The sequence below is a fragment of the Ambystoma mexicanum genome, chromosome 9 (genome assembly GCF_040938575.1).
Source record: "Ambystoma mexicanum isolate Mex_15411 chromosome 9, UKY_AmexF1_1, whole genome shotgun sequence".
NCBI lineage: Eukaryota > Metazoa > Chordata > Amphibia > Caudata > Ambystomatidae > Ambystoma > Ambystoma mexicanum.
Window position 1 is genome coordinate 601,199,622 of NC_090931.1, and position 17,746 is coordinate 601,217,367.

General features: G+C 45.2%; 1 protein-coding gene across 5 annotated transcripts in view; it reads right to left on the reverse strand.

Moving 5' to 3' along the window:
- ABR (ABR activator of RhoGEF and GTPase) overlaps positions 1-17,746 on the reverse strand; it is a 1,582,060-nt gene that overhangs the window by 671,585 nt on the left and 892,729 nt on the right. For all 5 annotated transcript variants that reach the window (XM_069615233.1, XM_069615235.1, XM_069615234.1 and 2 more), the window contains one exon: positions 858-1,043. In XM_069615233.1, the coding sequence (XP_069471334.1) occupies positions 858-1,043 (186 nt within the window). The remainder of the gene's footprint in view (positions 1-857; positions 1,044-17,746) is intronic.

Here is a 17,746-nt window from a genome sequence, read left to right on the forward strand (position 1 = left end):
CCTGCACAGGCGAGTTGGTCGATTCTAAATGTTCTCTAAATGTTAACTGATCAAAGAATTTTTTCTAATATCACACTTGTCTTGATACTGGAGAAAAATCGAATGCTTTAAACACTTGCATCATGCTGGAAGGTTATCATGAAAGAAACCGGTATTTAGATTGAAGCAAATGTAGAAAAGAAAGTGAATGTGCCTAATATCTTTCAGAATACAATAAATCTATATGTAGACTATTAGAATTAATGCGTGGGTGGACTGATAATAATGAGATTCATATAAGCAGGTAGTTTCGTTTTTGGTTGATTACTGGATTTGCTATACAAAATATTGTAGTGATCTCCACGGTGAAAGGCTGGGGACCACCTTAGTTTAAGTTATTGAAGTCTTTTTAATACATTTTGAGATTTAGAAATCACCATTTCATTGCCGAGAATTTCAGGGTGGGATTGTATAAATGGGGATTCGATATGCCGCACCAGCATGAACCTACAAAACACATATATTCCCACAGCATCCAAAACAAACAGTGCTCCCCCTGCTTTTAAAACACCCAAACGTGTATGCTATGCTTGAGAACAGGCGGTCGATTACAAGTAAATGGCTGCAGGTCTTATGTTGAACTTGCCAATGCTAATATTTTTTAGAAAGCAGTGTTTCCATGGCCCATGAAACACACTAAAGGCTACAGCAGTAACTGTCATGGCAGCTTAAAAGTGGAATCTACTACCATAGAAAATCACACCAGACACTATTTGTGGAGGCCCTCATTTTAGCAAGTTGCAAGCCAGTTTACTAAATGAACACTCATCTTCCTTTATAAGAAGGAATACACACAAACAGAAGGCCCAGGAACTCACCAGCTTCTGGAAGAGGTGTCCCACTGTCACCTTGTTGTCCCACTGCTGCACGTTGGGGCAGAGGCAGTCGTAGAACTCTTTGTGGATGTCGTAGATGTCTTGGATCTTATAAAATATGTTCTCGATTTGCTGGGAGGTGAGCACCGGCTGGGACGTGGTCGCTGTGGCTTTCAGTGGCTTTATTGGCTGCAAACAATGGAAGGCAGAATTGAGAGAGGACACTGGCAAACACTAAAGTCAAAGGGCAGCGGATGAGAGAGATTTGGTTTGGGGGGACATTGTGGAAAGGGGTGCAAACCCAACACAAACAACTTTGCAAGGTTTCAGTGCTTACCTGCTTGCCTCGGAGCATAGCTCAGGGGCAACGCACTCGCCTTGGTAGCAAGACGATGCAGAGCAACACGGGTCCCTGGGTCCGCGCTTTGAAATCTTTGGGTATTAAGCGCATTATAAATAAGAAATTATAATTAATTGGCAATTGTCCCAGATTGCATTATCTGAAACTTTGCTCAGCCTCTATTAGTTTCTCATACAGGTGTACGTCTAGGGCCACAGAATCAATTTTGAAGTGGGCACATTCTAGCCCGTTTGCTTTTATAGTTAAGAAAAAATAATTTTTAGGAAGTCAAAATAATTCTCACTTTCAATGAAGGTATTTTTAGTGAAAATGTATTGCATCTCTGTTATCCATATTTTGTATTTAGTAATGCATGTTAAAAAAGAACGTAGCATTTATCTTCAAATGAGGCCGTCATAAATATGAGAGCTTCTTGTGACAGTGCTCTGCTGAAATCATTGATCCAAATATACCCAGAGGTCAGAAGTAAGAGGTAGGCCCTATTGTCATGATATAGCCTAGCAGGCCCAGCTGTCCCAAAGAAGAAAATGCACACAGAGCAGGTCTCAAGTATACTTAGAAGCAGGCTCTTGCACACGTTATTCCAAAAAGGAAATCAAACACTTTGTAGATCTTTATCAATCCTTTAATTCAACGAATTAATTTGATAGAACGATTCCCCTTCTTGCTACCCCAACATGTGCTTCTCAGCTGGTGAACCCAATTATTTCCAATTTTTTCATTTATTTTTTAGAAAAGTGTTCCCAGAGACTCATTCAAATCCCCCTGATGAAGTCACAGTAAGCGGAACACATGCTGGAGTAGCAAGGATAAGGGGAACATATCTTTCATATGAATTTATTTAATTAAAGGATTGACAAAAATCAAGTGATTAAATCCATTTTTAGAATCGTGTATGCGAGAACATGTTTCTAAGTATATTTGGCAATTTCAAAATGGCGCTGCTGAAAGGCTATATTATGATGCGAGCAGCATAAACTCCACACTGCAAAAGAGCAATGAAATAATTCCAGCTCGAAGAAAAAAAAATGATCTGCCTCATCTAAATACAGAGCAGGTGGTATCTTCCCTGGTGGATTAGGGATGGAACGACAAACACCAGAGACCACCCCTCCCCCCCGCCCGTGCCCACACGTGGCACCGATTTCCCCACATTTGGCACGACTTGAGTCCTCCAAGTACCAGGAGATGAAGGACAAGGACGCCATTTTACTGAAGGAGATTGCTGGACAATGTCGGTAGGTTGCCCCGAGCTCCATCCAGCATCCTTTACGATGCTTCCGCCAGATTGTCTGTTGACTGGTCCCAGATTTGTGCCTTCTGCCTTTTTCGGTGGAGTTGCCATTGTAATGGTTTTTGCTCATTTTTAGATTATCTGTTGCTGACCAGGACTTTACTTGAGTTGTGTTGCCTCAGCCTTGATATTTGTTCTGTCTTAGTTTCTATCAGTTACTTGAATTGCCATCCGAGTCCTCTTCTAGTTTTAGTGATTCAGACTTTGGACTTGGCTGGGAATTGTTCCCTTCACCTTCTACCCTCCAGTCTCTGTTGCCTTATTCGCCTCTATTTTGCTGATTCATCAAACTAAGACTTTCCACTAGCGACTTGTCTACTATTCCCTTTGGAGCTTCCCATTAGTTTGCGTCCTCATGCTGTATGCGTAGGTCGATCTTGGACTATTTTTTTGGTCATCTTGTTGCCCATTGAAGGCACAGTTCTTGCTTATGAACATTAAGGGCTGAAGATTATCCAACCTCACTGGCAGACTTGTAGCTTCTCTTGTTTTGTTCTTTCGAGGCGGGCTGCTTCTGAAGCTGGTCGGAGTCGGAGTGGGAGGGAGATAGAAGGGGAGGCAGGTGGACCGGTATTGATTCTGCACAATTCATCATTTCTTTCTATCCCTTTTAGTGGGGATTCGTGTGCCTCCTACTTCCCATTAACCTTTTGAGGCTGTGCCCCTTAAGCAGTGTATTCCTTCACTCATGATTCGAGTGCCGGCTAGGTGGATCTGTTGTGGCACACACCATGACCACCAGTTTGTCAAGCCCAGAGTGCCCATCCACTAAGCCATGGAAGCCGCAGCGGATCTGGCAGCTGTCCTGATAGACTCCTGCAGCGTGACATACAAAGGTGGTTGCAGCTCATGCAAACATTCATGCCAGATTTAATGCTATACAAGCCAACAGCCACCCTTTGCCAGCAGATCCACATCGGACGTAAAGTCAGAAAAGGATACCCGATTTGCACATTCCTTACTCCACTCTAACAGTCTCACAATCACGTCAAAAACTGCATTTCAGCTTGAAGTATTAGTGTCTATGCAGAATATTGGCCTGGTGCCCACAGTTTATTTGGGATGGAGGCATCAGGTCTAAAGGATGCAAAAAACTCTGAATTAATCCGGACTGTGGTAACTGCAAACTAACTATCCCAGTCAGGAAAGTGGACATTGAAGTAACGAAGGAAGGAGTCTGGGAAAAGTGCCTTTGGGAGGCTCAAAACACACGTCGGCTGTTTCAATTCTTGAAAACATAAATTGAAGCATATTTTAGAAGCTGGATTTTAGGTCATTGACTCTATAAATTAAGTTTTCTATTATATTGACTATATAATTATGACATGGTTTACTACGTACAGCAATTGTTAGGTGCAATATTTGTGTGATGAAGTGTCATGCTGTCCGTTAGTGAAATTACAAGAGAACATTTGTTTTCTCCGTTTGTATCTTCTCTACAGAAATGTAAAGTCACTGATCATGAAGAGTTAATTGGATGTAGAATGGGATTGAGCAACATTTGGAAAGAGTTCTGCTTGTATATCTTAGCCAGTCATGGACACAAAGGAGAGCCAGCACACTTATGATTCCGGACGAGACACTTCCAACCCCCACGCCCCCCAACGTAAGAGGTGAAGGCCGGGAAAACTGTGGAAGTCCGGGAGATTTACCATAGTTCGTGGATAAATGTGTTATACAGAGAGGGTTGGCCAAATGGTCAAACATAAAAGTGTAAAGCTCTTAAAAGTACCAAGAAACATCTCCAGAAAAAATTGCTTCCAGTGTGTGTCCTTTTACAAGTGTGGGCACAGAACAGAATTTAGAATGAAAGGGAACGCATTGGTGCTCGCTGGCAAGATTTGTCGGCCCACAAATTGAGAATGCCGAGGGGGTAGTAAAGGGGAGGATACATTAGCCACAGCTGAGTAGTTGATCTAGCTAGGCCCCACCAGGAATAAAGTGGTATGGCCAGGTGAGAGATACATTAATAAGGATCCACCAGTGTCAATGGGAGCTCGTGGACACTGTGGCAACATTGCTTGCCAGGTATTTTACGCGGAGTAGGTCAGCTTCTGTAAGGAGAAGGCAGCTGCGTAAATCACTGTACTAGGGCTCCATCATGGACACTGGGCCTGTTTTGACAAATAATCTTGTAGCTGTAGGGTATCAGGTGGGTGAGAGCTGATAAGTTAAAATCTGTAAATCGGATCTCGTCTCAGTCAGGAAAAGCAACTCCAGTCACTGGCCAGTAATTCATTGCTGTAGATCATGCTTGACCGCTAGACCAAGCAGACCAAGCCAAGAAACATTAGGGGATTTGCCAGTGACAAAATTGCAAGAGTCAGCGACTAGAGAAGGGAGATATTCATACGGTAACAGATACAAAAAACAACTGGTCAAGAACTATTTAGATCAGAAAATGTTTTTAAACCAGAATTGGCTTAAGGAATGTGATGAATTTGTTAGTTTTTATAAAGTTGTCTATAGTCGGATGGAGGCCTGGAATGGACAGGCAAAGACCCCTAACATAATTGTGCTGCTGGCAGGACTGCTCCGTCTGGTCTATTTATACTAGTAAAAATGGAAGAGAGACTTGGTGTTGTTTTATTGTAAGGAGCACTAGCCTATAATACAGCATCTTGAAAATAAATGAGCGCCTACGCAACAAAATGACAGTCATTACGCAATGTTCCCTCTAATTTTTTCACCAAAGAATAGTTGTGTCCGGGCTGTTTTCCAGTCATGTGCGCAACCGAGTGATTCACTGCCGGTGGCGGTCAGAGCTGGCGAGCCACCAGTGAGCAAGTGCTTAGTGATCCGATTCCACAGTGTGCAAGCGAGGAATGTGAATTTGTGGCACAAGCTCCATTTCAGGGGACATTTGGGTGCTCCCCCACCCTCAACAACCTTGTCAGAATGTCACTGAAACCCACTGCATTGTAAGAAACTCACTGCTTCTCGTCAAATCTGATTTCTTATCTATTATATGTTGTTTTGTGATCGAAAGAGCATTGTTCCTCCCCGAATAAAATAAGTCTGCAAAAGCCGAGGATCCTGGCTGATCTCCTCCCACGAGGCACGGAAAGGATGCAAGCATCCTTTATCATCACATCAGGGAGTTGGAGTGAGTATTTGACCTTGCTCCAACTTTGTTAGTCATTATGAAAGAGAAACAACCTAGCTTGTAATGATAAAGAGACCGAGACAGAGAGAAAAGAGTGCGTGCATATGTTTGTACACGCGTGTGTATGTGAAAGCATAGCTAATAGATATCGGAGGACATGCATTAAAAAGTGCCCATTAGAAAACATATGGTTTGAAGTTATGTGTTCATATAAACACCTAAAGGGAAGAATATGACATTATTCCTGAAAGCCGCCTGTGTCAATCTGAAGGACGGGAAGAACTTCCAGTTAATTAGGCAAGCAGCCCCTTTGATGAGGGAATATGTGGCGCTCCATCCTGCTATGTGTCAGCCAGCGTGTACTGTCTTACATGCTCAAGATCACACATGGTGTGTGTGTCTGATAGCTGGATGGAGGCCAAGGGGCTCTGAGTTGGCTGGCTTGGCAATAGAAATGGAGTGGAACCAATTGCATGTTACTTCAAACTTTTCTAGCCGCCTAGGTCACTATCACACCAAGCAGGGTATAGTTATGTTTCACAAAATTCGGGGTTGGTTTGCTGAACTACCTCCATTCATAAATGGTGGCGCACTGGCATGAGTGACTTTAGATCCAAGCTAGCAAAATAAAATGTGTCACCCTGTGTTCAGTATCCATGGATGGATAAGTACTCTTCCCAAACACACGAAAGCAACAACAACAGCACACAGGTCACTGAAGGACATGGACAACTTAGACATAGTGCCAGGCTGCCAGCCACACCAGTGACAAGTCTGTTACAATCTCAAACCCAGAAAGCGGACCTGCTGCAAGAATTACAATATTGGATCCTCAAAGCCCTGGACAAGTGTGTTCTCCACAAAGGCCACACAGTAGGATGGCACCTGCCAAGTTCCAACATAAATGCACAAAATAGGTCGAAACAAGAACAGATATGGACGGAAAGCTACATTACGCAGGAAAGGTTACACATCAATGGGACCTGAGCCGCTACTGGGCAAAGAGAATCCAAGCAAAAATCAAGACTATGGAAAATACACAGAATAAGCGACATCACAAACAGTACTACTGTGTTAGTAGCAAATAATTACTAAAGAACTTCCCGAAGCCAGCAACCATCTGAGTCAGGAGGACCTAGTATGTGGTGGTATGATTTCATGACAATTCAGTCCTTGCCTTACCTTCTTTGCTGAGATGACCCACCCACACCATCAGTCTTCACACATAAAAGTACAGCACAAAACACATAACCCACTCTGTAATGCTCACACAGAAGCACTCAATTGCAACCAAAAATAGCTTCATTGATTTTGCCACTGCTTGTTGTCATATACATGGACACATCATGGCTGACTGAAACACAGTTCTATTCAACGTTAACAGTTAGCATTAGCATATTAAATGCATGTATATAACTTAAAGTTTCATTAAAGGATGTTTCAAAGTAGTTTCTCTTTCTCGTGCTATTTTCTAAATAAGTTATTAGCATTAAGGTCTCTCAAATTTTCGGGTGCTGGCGTGGCAACTGGGACTTTCGGAGCTGGTGTGAGTGTGTCTGACTGGTGAGGGACCAGGGCCCAGGGGGCTGAAGCAGCGACAATCTGGTGGGGTAGCTCCTGCAGCGGACTCGGAGCAGTGGAGCTATTGAAGAAAGAGCATAATAGAGGAGGGCCCTGGGTTAGGGCCCCGCCAAGCAACGCAACAAACTCCTGGCTTGTATATTTGTATAGCCCCTCGATGGGAGAGCTTGGTGCGTCAATGTGGCTGTTACTGAGATTTGCGTGGAGTCTCTTGTGTTTGAATCTCACAGAGAAGATCGTCCCTTTGTTCAGTTCTATTGTTCGCACAGTTGGACCACACTGAGTTAAGCAAGAGGGGGGTAGATAAAAATCTGAACATGTATTAATCAGTTCTTTCTCTGGGCCTTGAGATTTTCTTTCCCTATGTGCATTGCTTGACAAAAAGACAATTCTGCACATCTCTGACAAAATACATTGTTTAAAGTTTGGGTTGTCCTTCCATCATGCAACGTGGTTTGACAAAAGATAGTCCTAGACTAGTCTTTCAAAATCTCTTCCCTAGTATGCAACCTTTCTTAAAAAAAAGACAGTTCTCATATTGTGGGACTCTCTATCTCAGCATACAAAGTTATTTGACTAAAAAGACAGCTCTTAGATATTGGAACTCTTTTGAGCTTGCAGCACTATTTGACAAAGCAGTTTTCTGACTTAGGGAGTCTCTCTTCGTGTTCAGCATTGTTTCACAAAAGACATTTCTTACTTTTTCCCCAGCATACACTTTTTTGGTGACATCCTGAAAAAGAACACTTGCCAACGCCATTCAGCACTTCTCTGGGATTTTAAAAGCATTTTCCCTGAAGGTAGACGTCTGACCCTCAAACTTCCCTCCCCCTCGGACTGGTCCAGATGACAATGGAAAAATGGCGGGCAAATAACTAATACGAGAAGATTGTGGAAGAAGTGGCCAATCATCTGAATAACCTTTAACTGCGAGGTGTGCCGGCTAGCCCCAGTTCCCCCCAGGGGCATACCTGAGGCCTACAAGTCCCTATGCTGGTACTTAAGACATGTGAAAGGGGCAGGTACTTGACCATGTCAGGAAGGGATAGGCACTAGGACGGGAGGATGTCTTCACAGTGGGGGTAGGGAGCATAGCCTGGATAAAGAGGCACAGAAGGTGTGAATGCGTCCACTGGTAAAGTGAACAAGAGGTCGGCCGAATGGCGAGAACAGAGGGGGCTACGTGGGCACAGCGTCTGAAGTGTCACAGAATGTCTGAAGAGGTCGCAAAGTGGGTGGTGTGGGACAGAGCAATGAGGGCCCATTAAAAAATGACCTGAACATTATTTATTCGCAGAGATAAGCGCTGCGTCAGTAAAGTGCATTCCGTGCCATTTTCACTGTACTTTAGCACACACTTTGAGGATGGTGCGTAAATTCTGCTCCGCATCTTAACTGAGCTATGTGTTGAAAATAGGACTGCACCTCTGTGCACATTGATTTGACCTTACAGATTATTTGCAATGCCATCTGCCGGGCATGTACATGGTGGCTCACATTACTGCTTGTTTTGTCTAAGGGGTCCAAAAAGACATGGACACCTAGGATTGCCCGTATACCTATGCCCGCTTTGCACCCATTGCTGTAAACAAAATTGCAGGGAGATCAGCACGAACACTAAAGTGTTGGCAGCCTCGCTTCTTTCCACGCTATTTGTGCAGAAAAAGCAGCTGCCCTGGAAACTGCAGGAAGAACTCGGGCTTCGTTTCACGGAGCAGAGAGTGTTTGTGCAAATGTTCTATTTAAACAGCGATTTGTAAACATGATGTTAACACATGCCTCGCTATCTCAAATGCCTCGCTATCTCGCTCTGCGCACTAGCACGGTCAGCAGCACCTGCATACTCTCAGTCAACAATACCTGCAGTCTCTCCATGCCAGGGCACTTTCCTCATTGTCCATGGCATCGTCCTGAGAGTCAGCAAAACTTATTTTGCCCTTTTCATCCGATCCTCCTTGCTGCCAGTACTTTTTCTGTGTTCACACTATTCAGACATTTTCACACCACATGTTACTAATTGACTGACATCACTCCTCAGTGTAGCATTAATGACGACACTGAGATTTTTCCACTATTACAGAAGATTCGAGAGACATTTGTCACCAACCTCAGGACTTGGAAGGTCCCGGAGACAGGCTCTATTCTATGGAGATGGTTCATATTCACTTGGTGGGTTTGGTTTTGAATCTGTAGTGAGGGCGGGGGGCCTCCAATGCATGCAGCGTTACATGAGTCATGGCCCCGTAACGAAGGCCAGAGCAGGAAACATAATGCGCATGCTGCGCAGCACCAGTACTCACCCACTCACTTGTGCAGACTCGGAGCATAATGTAAAGGGCATGCCCGTGCCGCCCACCACTGTGCCACTGCTCACTGGCCAGTTTGGTATGGGTCTGAAAAAAAGGCTGAAGCACGAGCTGCACACCGACCAGCTTCAAACGGTTCACTGAGAGCTCCAATGAAAGTGCCAAGCCTTAAGCACATGAACAGTCGGAGTGGGAGACGCCCCGGGAACAACCGTGTTTGATTGGCTGTAGCAGCACAGCACGTGCAGCGAAGCGCTGCTACAGCCAATCAATGCTCCCCCTCTAATTGTTTTTGGCCTGGGTGAGCCAATAATATCAGCAGCATTGATTGAGTGACTGGCATACTGCTTCCATGCTGTGTCCGTGAGACGGCCTGATGATACAGTGAGCATTTATAGTTAACAAAAATCAATACGTGCGCACTGCGCGGTAAAGAAAATAATATGCGCGGCATTAAATTCAAATGTGCGCGGCCGCACACGCGCGCACCTTACATTGAACCTTGGTCATTAGCCCCAAATTCTAAAACTGAAAATGACAAAAACAGTATCTACAAAGTCCTTGCACAGTGAGGCAATGAATAACAGAAGTTGCAAGGTAAGGTGCCTTGATTCAAGTGCATTTTGGTTAAATCTATTAAGTCCCTTGGATTGAGCAAGGCTTTAAATGGCCCTCGCCAGTCCTGCTCGACAACTGTTGCAATTCCTTTCATAATCACGTCATCTCACGTCACATCATCTCACCTCCTTTCGCCTGTATATCATGGTCTGGTTAAATGTCTTGGCGCCTTAAGAGCGCTACATTGGTAATGGGCACAACAGAAAAGCTGTTGAACAGGTCTGACCATCTTCCACAGAATGAACAATTAGCCCCCTGGTTTGTGTGCCCCAGATGACACTGTCCTACCAAATAATCCCCACCAGGTCAAAAGAATCGTACACAATATCTATGGGCACAGTATACGATTGCTAGCCACAGCACCACTAGACGCTCGCCCCCGAGAGGCTGACCTTGCTCCCTCTTACCATAAGTACTATGACAAATGTTAGTACATTTACACTGCAAATTGCTAACAATGAAATTGTGTTGATTGTTTGGGCCTTTACAAATGCCAACACGGATTCCAATCCTGCACCACTCAGCTGTGCGCGATACAAGCAGTTCCCCCCACTGCTATGCCAGAGAGGTGGCTCGGACAACCCCATACTGCCTTCTAATTTCACAGGTGGCTATCCCCTCATGGTCTGGTAGTCCTTCGACATTCACGGTTCTAGCTCTGGGGAGACTACCTTATGAAATGAGTGCAGCGCTAGATATGAGAGAGAAGACTGGGACGTAATGTTATGACTGTTTCCAACACATTCATTCGAGAGGTCACCTGTTTATGGGGGAGAAGACTGGAGGGCGTGATCCGCGCTAGGAAAGTGGTATTGGACCCATGGAGTTATGGGAAAAGGACCATACCCAACTATTTGAATTTGGCAGAGGGCCGAATAAAGACTAGGTGGAGAAGAAAGTGGGGCTTTAACCCTAAAAGTTGCGGATGGAAAATGGGCCTCCCACAGTTAAAGAAGGCCAGTGAGCAGCGCACACATGCAAACCAATGACAAAGAACCTCACACTAACAGACAAGAGATGGGGGGGGCAGCAAGGCGCACTGCCTTCACACAGAGCATTCTCTGCAAAGGGACAGCACATTGGGCAGTGAGGAAAGAAGTCTGTTGCTTACCTATATTTCGGCATTCTGGACCTGAAGTTGAACATCGGCCAGACACTAATATTTGAAAACACCAATTCCCCAATTCACAGCATGAGTATCAGAGACACTGATATGCAACATCCTACGAGCGATGTTGTGCAATATGGCGCACATGATGTCATGTGGTGGGTCTCCAACAACTGTAATGGGGGAATGGCCTTGTTGGCTGAGTTATATGCGAGGAGGGAAAGTCTTGCCCTCAAAGCTATCTCTAGTCGAGCCTTTAGGGTCATTAAAAGTGGAGGGTGCATTCGCACACCGATATCGTAGGCACACATTTGAGTTATGGGTTGGAGCACCACGTAAGCAGGCATAGGGTAGGGCCTCACACGACCCCCGAGGTATCTGCAGAGAAGGCTCTCCCACAACATGCTGCCAGAGTGGGGAACACCCTTGCACATGGGTTATTACTAATAGGAAGAATATTGCAAAGTCTGTTCCAGAAATGGGGGATTGAGGAATGTACAAGCAGGTTGCGTTATCGAGGGGAGGCCCTTGCACCCTCAGGTTTCAGGGATCAGGCGGGGCTACATATCCTGCAGCCTTAGTGTTGGAGTGAAATGCATTTTAACAGCCATGTATTAGGGATTGGCAAGTACATGCATACAGACGCTTGGAACGGGGACGAGATCAAATATGTTGATGTGTGTGGGGGTAGGGAGTGTGATATCAAATTCCCATATCATCGGATACTCAAGAAAAGGGAAGAAACACATGCCAAGTAACCTGTGGCCCACGCGATGTACAACTTCTTACGCTGCTCTAAAAACAGAAGGTCTAAGGCTACACTCCTGCCAGCTTCCATGGAGACCACCCCATTCCAGTGTTCGCAGCACACACCATCTGCCGCGGCCATTAAGAGACGCGAGACAATTTGCAGCGGCGTGATCAACTGTACAGAAAGCAAGGCACATAAAAGGGCGCCGTGTGTGAAATGGGACAGCTGCTCCAATTCTCCAGGGTTCAGGCACAGATGCCAAGGCGCAGGCACGTCTCTTGTCGGCCTCCACACATCTACAATTCCCGGTTGCGCCCTTAAGATGCCCATCGAATGGGCACCTAAAAGCCCTAGGCTCTCCACAAAGTGTGACAGAATGCAAACTCCAAGGTGTACAATCCAGATGATTTTTGCTGTGCAAAATGTTTGTTTCCCCTTTCAGGAAGTGTGCCCTGCTTAACAGGCCTCACTTTCCAATGTCCTATGCTAAAAGTTCACACGTGTATGTCGCTGGGCCCTGTTTACTTGCACACCAGCAGCACCAGCAGCAAAGTGATTTGGCCACATGGCAGCTACAGTGACATGCACGTTCCTGAAACAGCCTGCTGTAATCAAATGCTTTTTAACAGCAATGTGCTGCATTTAACAGTTGACACCCATGTATCAAGCTATTTTTACCTGCATCTCCTCTTGGTCTCTTGTCACAACTTTTGCTATGTATATATAATAATTAGAAGAAAAGAGAAAAAAAAACACAAAAGATTTAAGCAACAAAAAATGAAAGTTTACAGTTATAATGAATAATAATGTTAAGGTAACAAATTGCACCCCAAATTTATTTGTCAAAGTAATGTAATGTGTTGTGTAAATATTGTTTTTAATAACAATGTTATTTTAAATTGTGTCTAATGTGCATTACATTTGAGCTGCATTTGTTAGTATTTACAGTTTGCATTATTTAAGTCAGAACTTGAGTGACATCTTGATTAAAAGTGATGTCTGACTTGCCCCTCAAAGGATGAAGAGCTTACCAGAAATATGGGGGCTTGAAAAGTGGCCACACACCATGTGGAATTTGTAAATGCTGTGAACTGACTAAAAGAAGCGTAAAGTGCGACTTGGGACTGCCCACATTCTGGCAACAACGCTCGCTGACATTTGTAACAGTGATATGGTGATATATGGCATATATTACTCACCGTAATCATTTTTTTTTATGCTTGTATCTGCTTAGATTCACATGCTATGCATAGGCCGACATCTAGTGGAAGCTGCAGAGTATTACAGTTGTTGTTTTCGAAATAAAAGAAAAGGGACATCGACATGACATGCCAGTAATACTATCCCTAGTGTGACGTCCACTGTGCCCATGGTCCTTCACAGGTCGAGGTCCCTCAGATTGTTTTGTTTCTGACATGAGGTAGCATGAAGGGTAGCATGAGTACAGGTGTATCCAAGCAGATAAATATCAGAAGCTCATAATATCTATGCACCTTCTCCCAGGGGAGGAAGGGTGGGCACATGTGAATCTAAGCAGATACAAGCATCAGAAATACGATTACGGCGAGTAATGTATCCCTTCTGAGGCTTGTGGAATCTACTTGGATCACATGCTATGCATAGATTAGCGAGCAGTGTTAGGAGAAGGTGGTGGGTTGTGAGAAGGTTCAGCTGCAACTAAATGTTATAGAACCGCTTGTCCCACCTGTCCATCTGCTTTGAAATGAGTGTCAATGCAGTAATGCCGAGTGAAAGTGTGTACTGAGCTCCATGTAGCTGCTTTGCAAATGATGTCTAAGGGGACATTTGCAATAAATGCCAGAGTAGCTCCTGTGCTCCTTGTGGAGTGAGTGCTTGGTGTGAAAGACTGTCTTGTTTGATCATGAATATCATAGCTACATGCAGACTATACGTCTGGTGATGGCATTCTTGGAAATGGGGCCTCCTTCTCTGCCTGGTTCTACAGAGACAAACAGTTGGTTTGATTTCCTACAGTCTGGTCTTGTTTACATAGTAAAGGACCGCTCTCCTTACATCAAGTGTATAGAGTTTTACCTCAGCTGAGCTAGATGGATTCTGGAAGAAGGCCGGCAGCTCAATGGATTGGTTCACATGGAATTTGGAAATAAATTTAGGTGAAAAACTAGGATGAGTACGTAAAACTAATTTGTCCTTGTGTATGACAAATACAGGGTCCTGCACTGACAATGCTTGTAATTCACCAACTCTTCTTATGGAAGTAATAGCCACTAAGAAGGCAGTCTGGTATATAAGACTTGACTTGTGCATAGGCTCAAGGGGGGTTCCCATGAGCTTTGCGAGTACCACATTGATATGCCAGCCTGGCGGAGGGTTAGAAATTTAAGGGTTGAGTCTTTACTCCTTCCATGAAACCCTTGATGACCAGGACTTTCCACCACAATACTTTTTTTTGGGAGGTGGTGTAAGCCGATAAAGCCACCAGGTGGACCTTTATAGAGTTGAATACTAACCCAGAGTCTAGCAAGTGGAGCATATAATTTAGAATGTGGGAAGGAGTACATTCTATGGAGTTTATTAGTTTAGACTGGCACCAAATGACAAATCTTCTCCACTTGTCGAAATAACAGTGTCTGGTGTTTGGTTTACGTGCCTCTTTGAGGATATCCATTCACAGTTGTGGTAGATTAAGATGTCCGAACTCTGATCTCAGGAGCCATGCTGCCAAGTTCATTGAGTGTGGTTGAGGATGCACTTTTATTCCTCGTGTTGGGTCAATAAGTTGGTTTGGCACGGGAGTTTGATGGGATCGCACATCGCCAGTTTGCGCAGATGTGGATACCATGGCGGTCTTGCCCACATTGGAGCAACTAGGATTAGCGTCATCTGTTCTCTGTGTATCCTGTTAACTACCCTGCTCATTAAGGTAGTGGGGGTGTGGAGAGGAGAGCATAAGCACATTTCCCCGAACAGCTCATCCATAGGACGTTCCCCTTCGAGTCTGGTTATGGGAACCTGGACGCAAAGAATGGGCATTGCTTGTTTTCTTTTGTAGTGAACAAGTTTAGCGTGGGGTAACCCCACTGTGAGAAGATGTAAATTACAATGCTTGAGTCTAGTTGCCACTCGTGTTCCTCTGGTAGGGTAGGGGATCTCTACTCAAAGTCTGCTAGAGTGTGGAGTACCCCTGGAACATGTTGGGAGGATAGGAACATCCCCCGTCTGAGTGCCCATCTCCATAATTTCTGTGCCAGCTTGGACAGATTTGGAGAGTGTGCACCCCCGCTTGTTGATATTGAACATCATCCTAGCAGGTTGATGTTGTTCTGTGCTGCGGTGCGAGTCCACAGATCATGTGCTGTTTGGTGAAGGTAATGTGCTCCCCACCCGGAGAGTGATGCGTCTGTTGTAACGATCGCTTGAACTGCCGAGTCGTGGAAGGGTTTTCCCTTTAACAGGTTTTCCTTTGTTCACCAGCATAGGTTTTGTACTAGTGTTGGCAAAACGACCACTAGATCATCCCAGTGACCTCTTGCCTGAGACCATTGTTTCGCCAAGCACTCCTGCATGGGGCGCATGCACAGAGGTGCGTGTGGGACATGGTATATGCCCAGTAAACGCATCACTTTGCATATGCTTATCTGGCGACCTGCTTGATACAGTGGTATTAATCTTATGTTTTTAACCCTTTCCATGGATGGAAAGACTAACCCTGCTTCCGTGTTTAAGTCAGCTCCTAAGAACTGTTTTGTTGTGTTTGGCACAAGGCTTGACTTTTTCTCGTTTATTGATTGGAAGAGAAGGTTTATGGTTCTTTGCATATTTTGTTTGCAAAGATGGGTGATTCACCTGTGATCAGTCAGTGGTCCAGGTAGGGGTACACCGGGATTGCCTGCCGGCGCAGGTGCAATGCCACCACCGCCAGTACCTTGGTGAATACCCTTGGAGCAGACGCTATTCCGAAGGGCAGCACCTTGAATTGGTAGTGCTGGTTTACGGGCTTGAAACGCAAGAGTTTTCTCTGCGCTGGGAACATTGAAATATGAAAATAGGCATCTTACATATCCACTGTTGCCATGTAGTCTCCCCGCTTGAGCAGGGGGATTATCTCTTGCAGCGTTGTCATGCAGAATTTTTGTGGCTTTACATAAGTGTTTGCAGGGCATAAGTCTAACACTAAGCGCATAGATAGATCTTTCTTTGGCACAAGGAAGTACGTGGAATAAATAACCTTGTTTACCTCATTTGTTGGTACAATCTCTATGGCGTCCTTGAGTAGCAGCACAGTGACCTCCTCGAAAAGGATGAGTTCTTCCCTGGTTGAGTTTCTTTGACGCGGGGGATGGTTCAATGTTTTTCGAATGAGCACCACACAATAACCTCCCACCACGGTTGATAGCACCCCCTTGTCTGTGGTGATTCCCTCCCATGCATGGGTGAAGTGTGAAATGCGCCCTCCTACTGGTGAGGCATTGGAGGGGACCTGTAGCGGGCTGTCATTGTTTAGGAGGTGTACCTCCACCTCTGGATGTGGAGGACCTCCCCCGGCCACGGGATCGGCACTGGCTCCTCTGGAATCCCTGCGACGCTTCACCCTGGTTGTTACCCCAGGAAGAGCCTTGACCTTGTCCATAACCGGAGCCTCAGAGTTTTGGCCACGAAACCGATGAAAATTGCTCCCGCCTCTCTGGCCTGGTGGTTTGTTCGTCAGCTGGCCTAGAGATTTTAGGGTGTCATATTCCTCCTTGGCAGACTTTAATGCGTCTTCTACTGCTTTCCCGAATAAGATGTGGGGTTCCACCGTCATTGTTAAAGAGTGTAGCTTGGGTCTCAAGTTTGAAGTCAGACTGGTATAGCCATGCGCTTGATGGTCCCTTCGGCAATAATTCTGCCCGCATTTTCTGCAGTGTCTAGGTTGTTTTTCAGGATGCAGTTGGATGTTGCCTTGCCATCCGCTGCTACCCGGGCCAGTTGTGACTTCAGAGGCTCAGGAGCAGAAGCTATCAGAGTAGTTATCTCGTCCCATTTGTGGCAGTTATAACTAGCAGACAGTGTCGAATTATTGGCCATCCTTGCTTGGAAAGCTCACGAAGTGGCTACCTTTCTCCCTATAGTGTAGAGTCTGTTGCTCTCCTTATGTGGGGGTGCCTCTGATGAGGGTAACTGTGTTCCGGCCCTTTTACGTGTAGTGGTAACCACAAGTGAATCTGGCTTACGCTGGCACCTGATGTAAAGTGGGTCAGATGGCGCTGGACGGAAACGTTTTTCAACCCGCGGATTGACTGCCGTGTCTGGTTTGGTGTTTCCAGGGAAGGTTGAATCCTTCTTTGGATAGATTGTAGAATAGGAATGAATTGGGTGCAGCCTTTTTGTCCCCCCAAAATATCTTCTACAAAGTCCTTGTCGAGCCGAGTCTCTTGGGTGGATTCCAAAGTGTTCAGCTGCTTTAATGAGCATATCATTATGAAGAGGCTGATTGTCAACTGGCGAATCGGCCACTGGTGAGTCCTGCTGAATTGGCGAGACTAGGTTATACACCACCTCTTCCTCACCATCATAATAATGATGATGATCTGTCTCATGAAAGGTTTCATTGTCATCAATGTCTGTGTGAACGGCATACAGATCGCTTTGGACTGGGTCGACTGGACTCGAAATAGGAAGTGTGTTAGGTCGAGCCTTCTTAGCTGGGGGCTGGGAGGTGGAAGCCTCAGCTGTTGGAGTTGTGGTTTGGAAGTTCTGGTATGCCTGTGGGTTCCTTTCGAAGAAATTGTCCATACAGGTCATC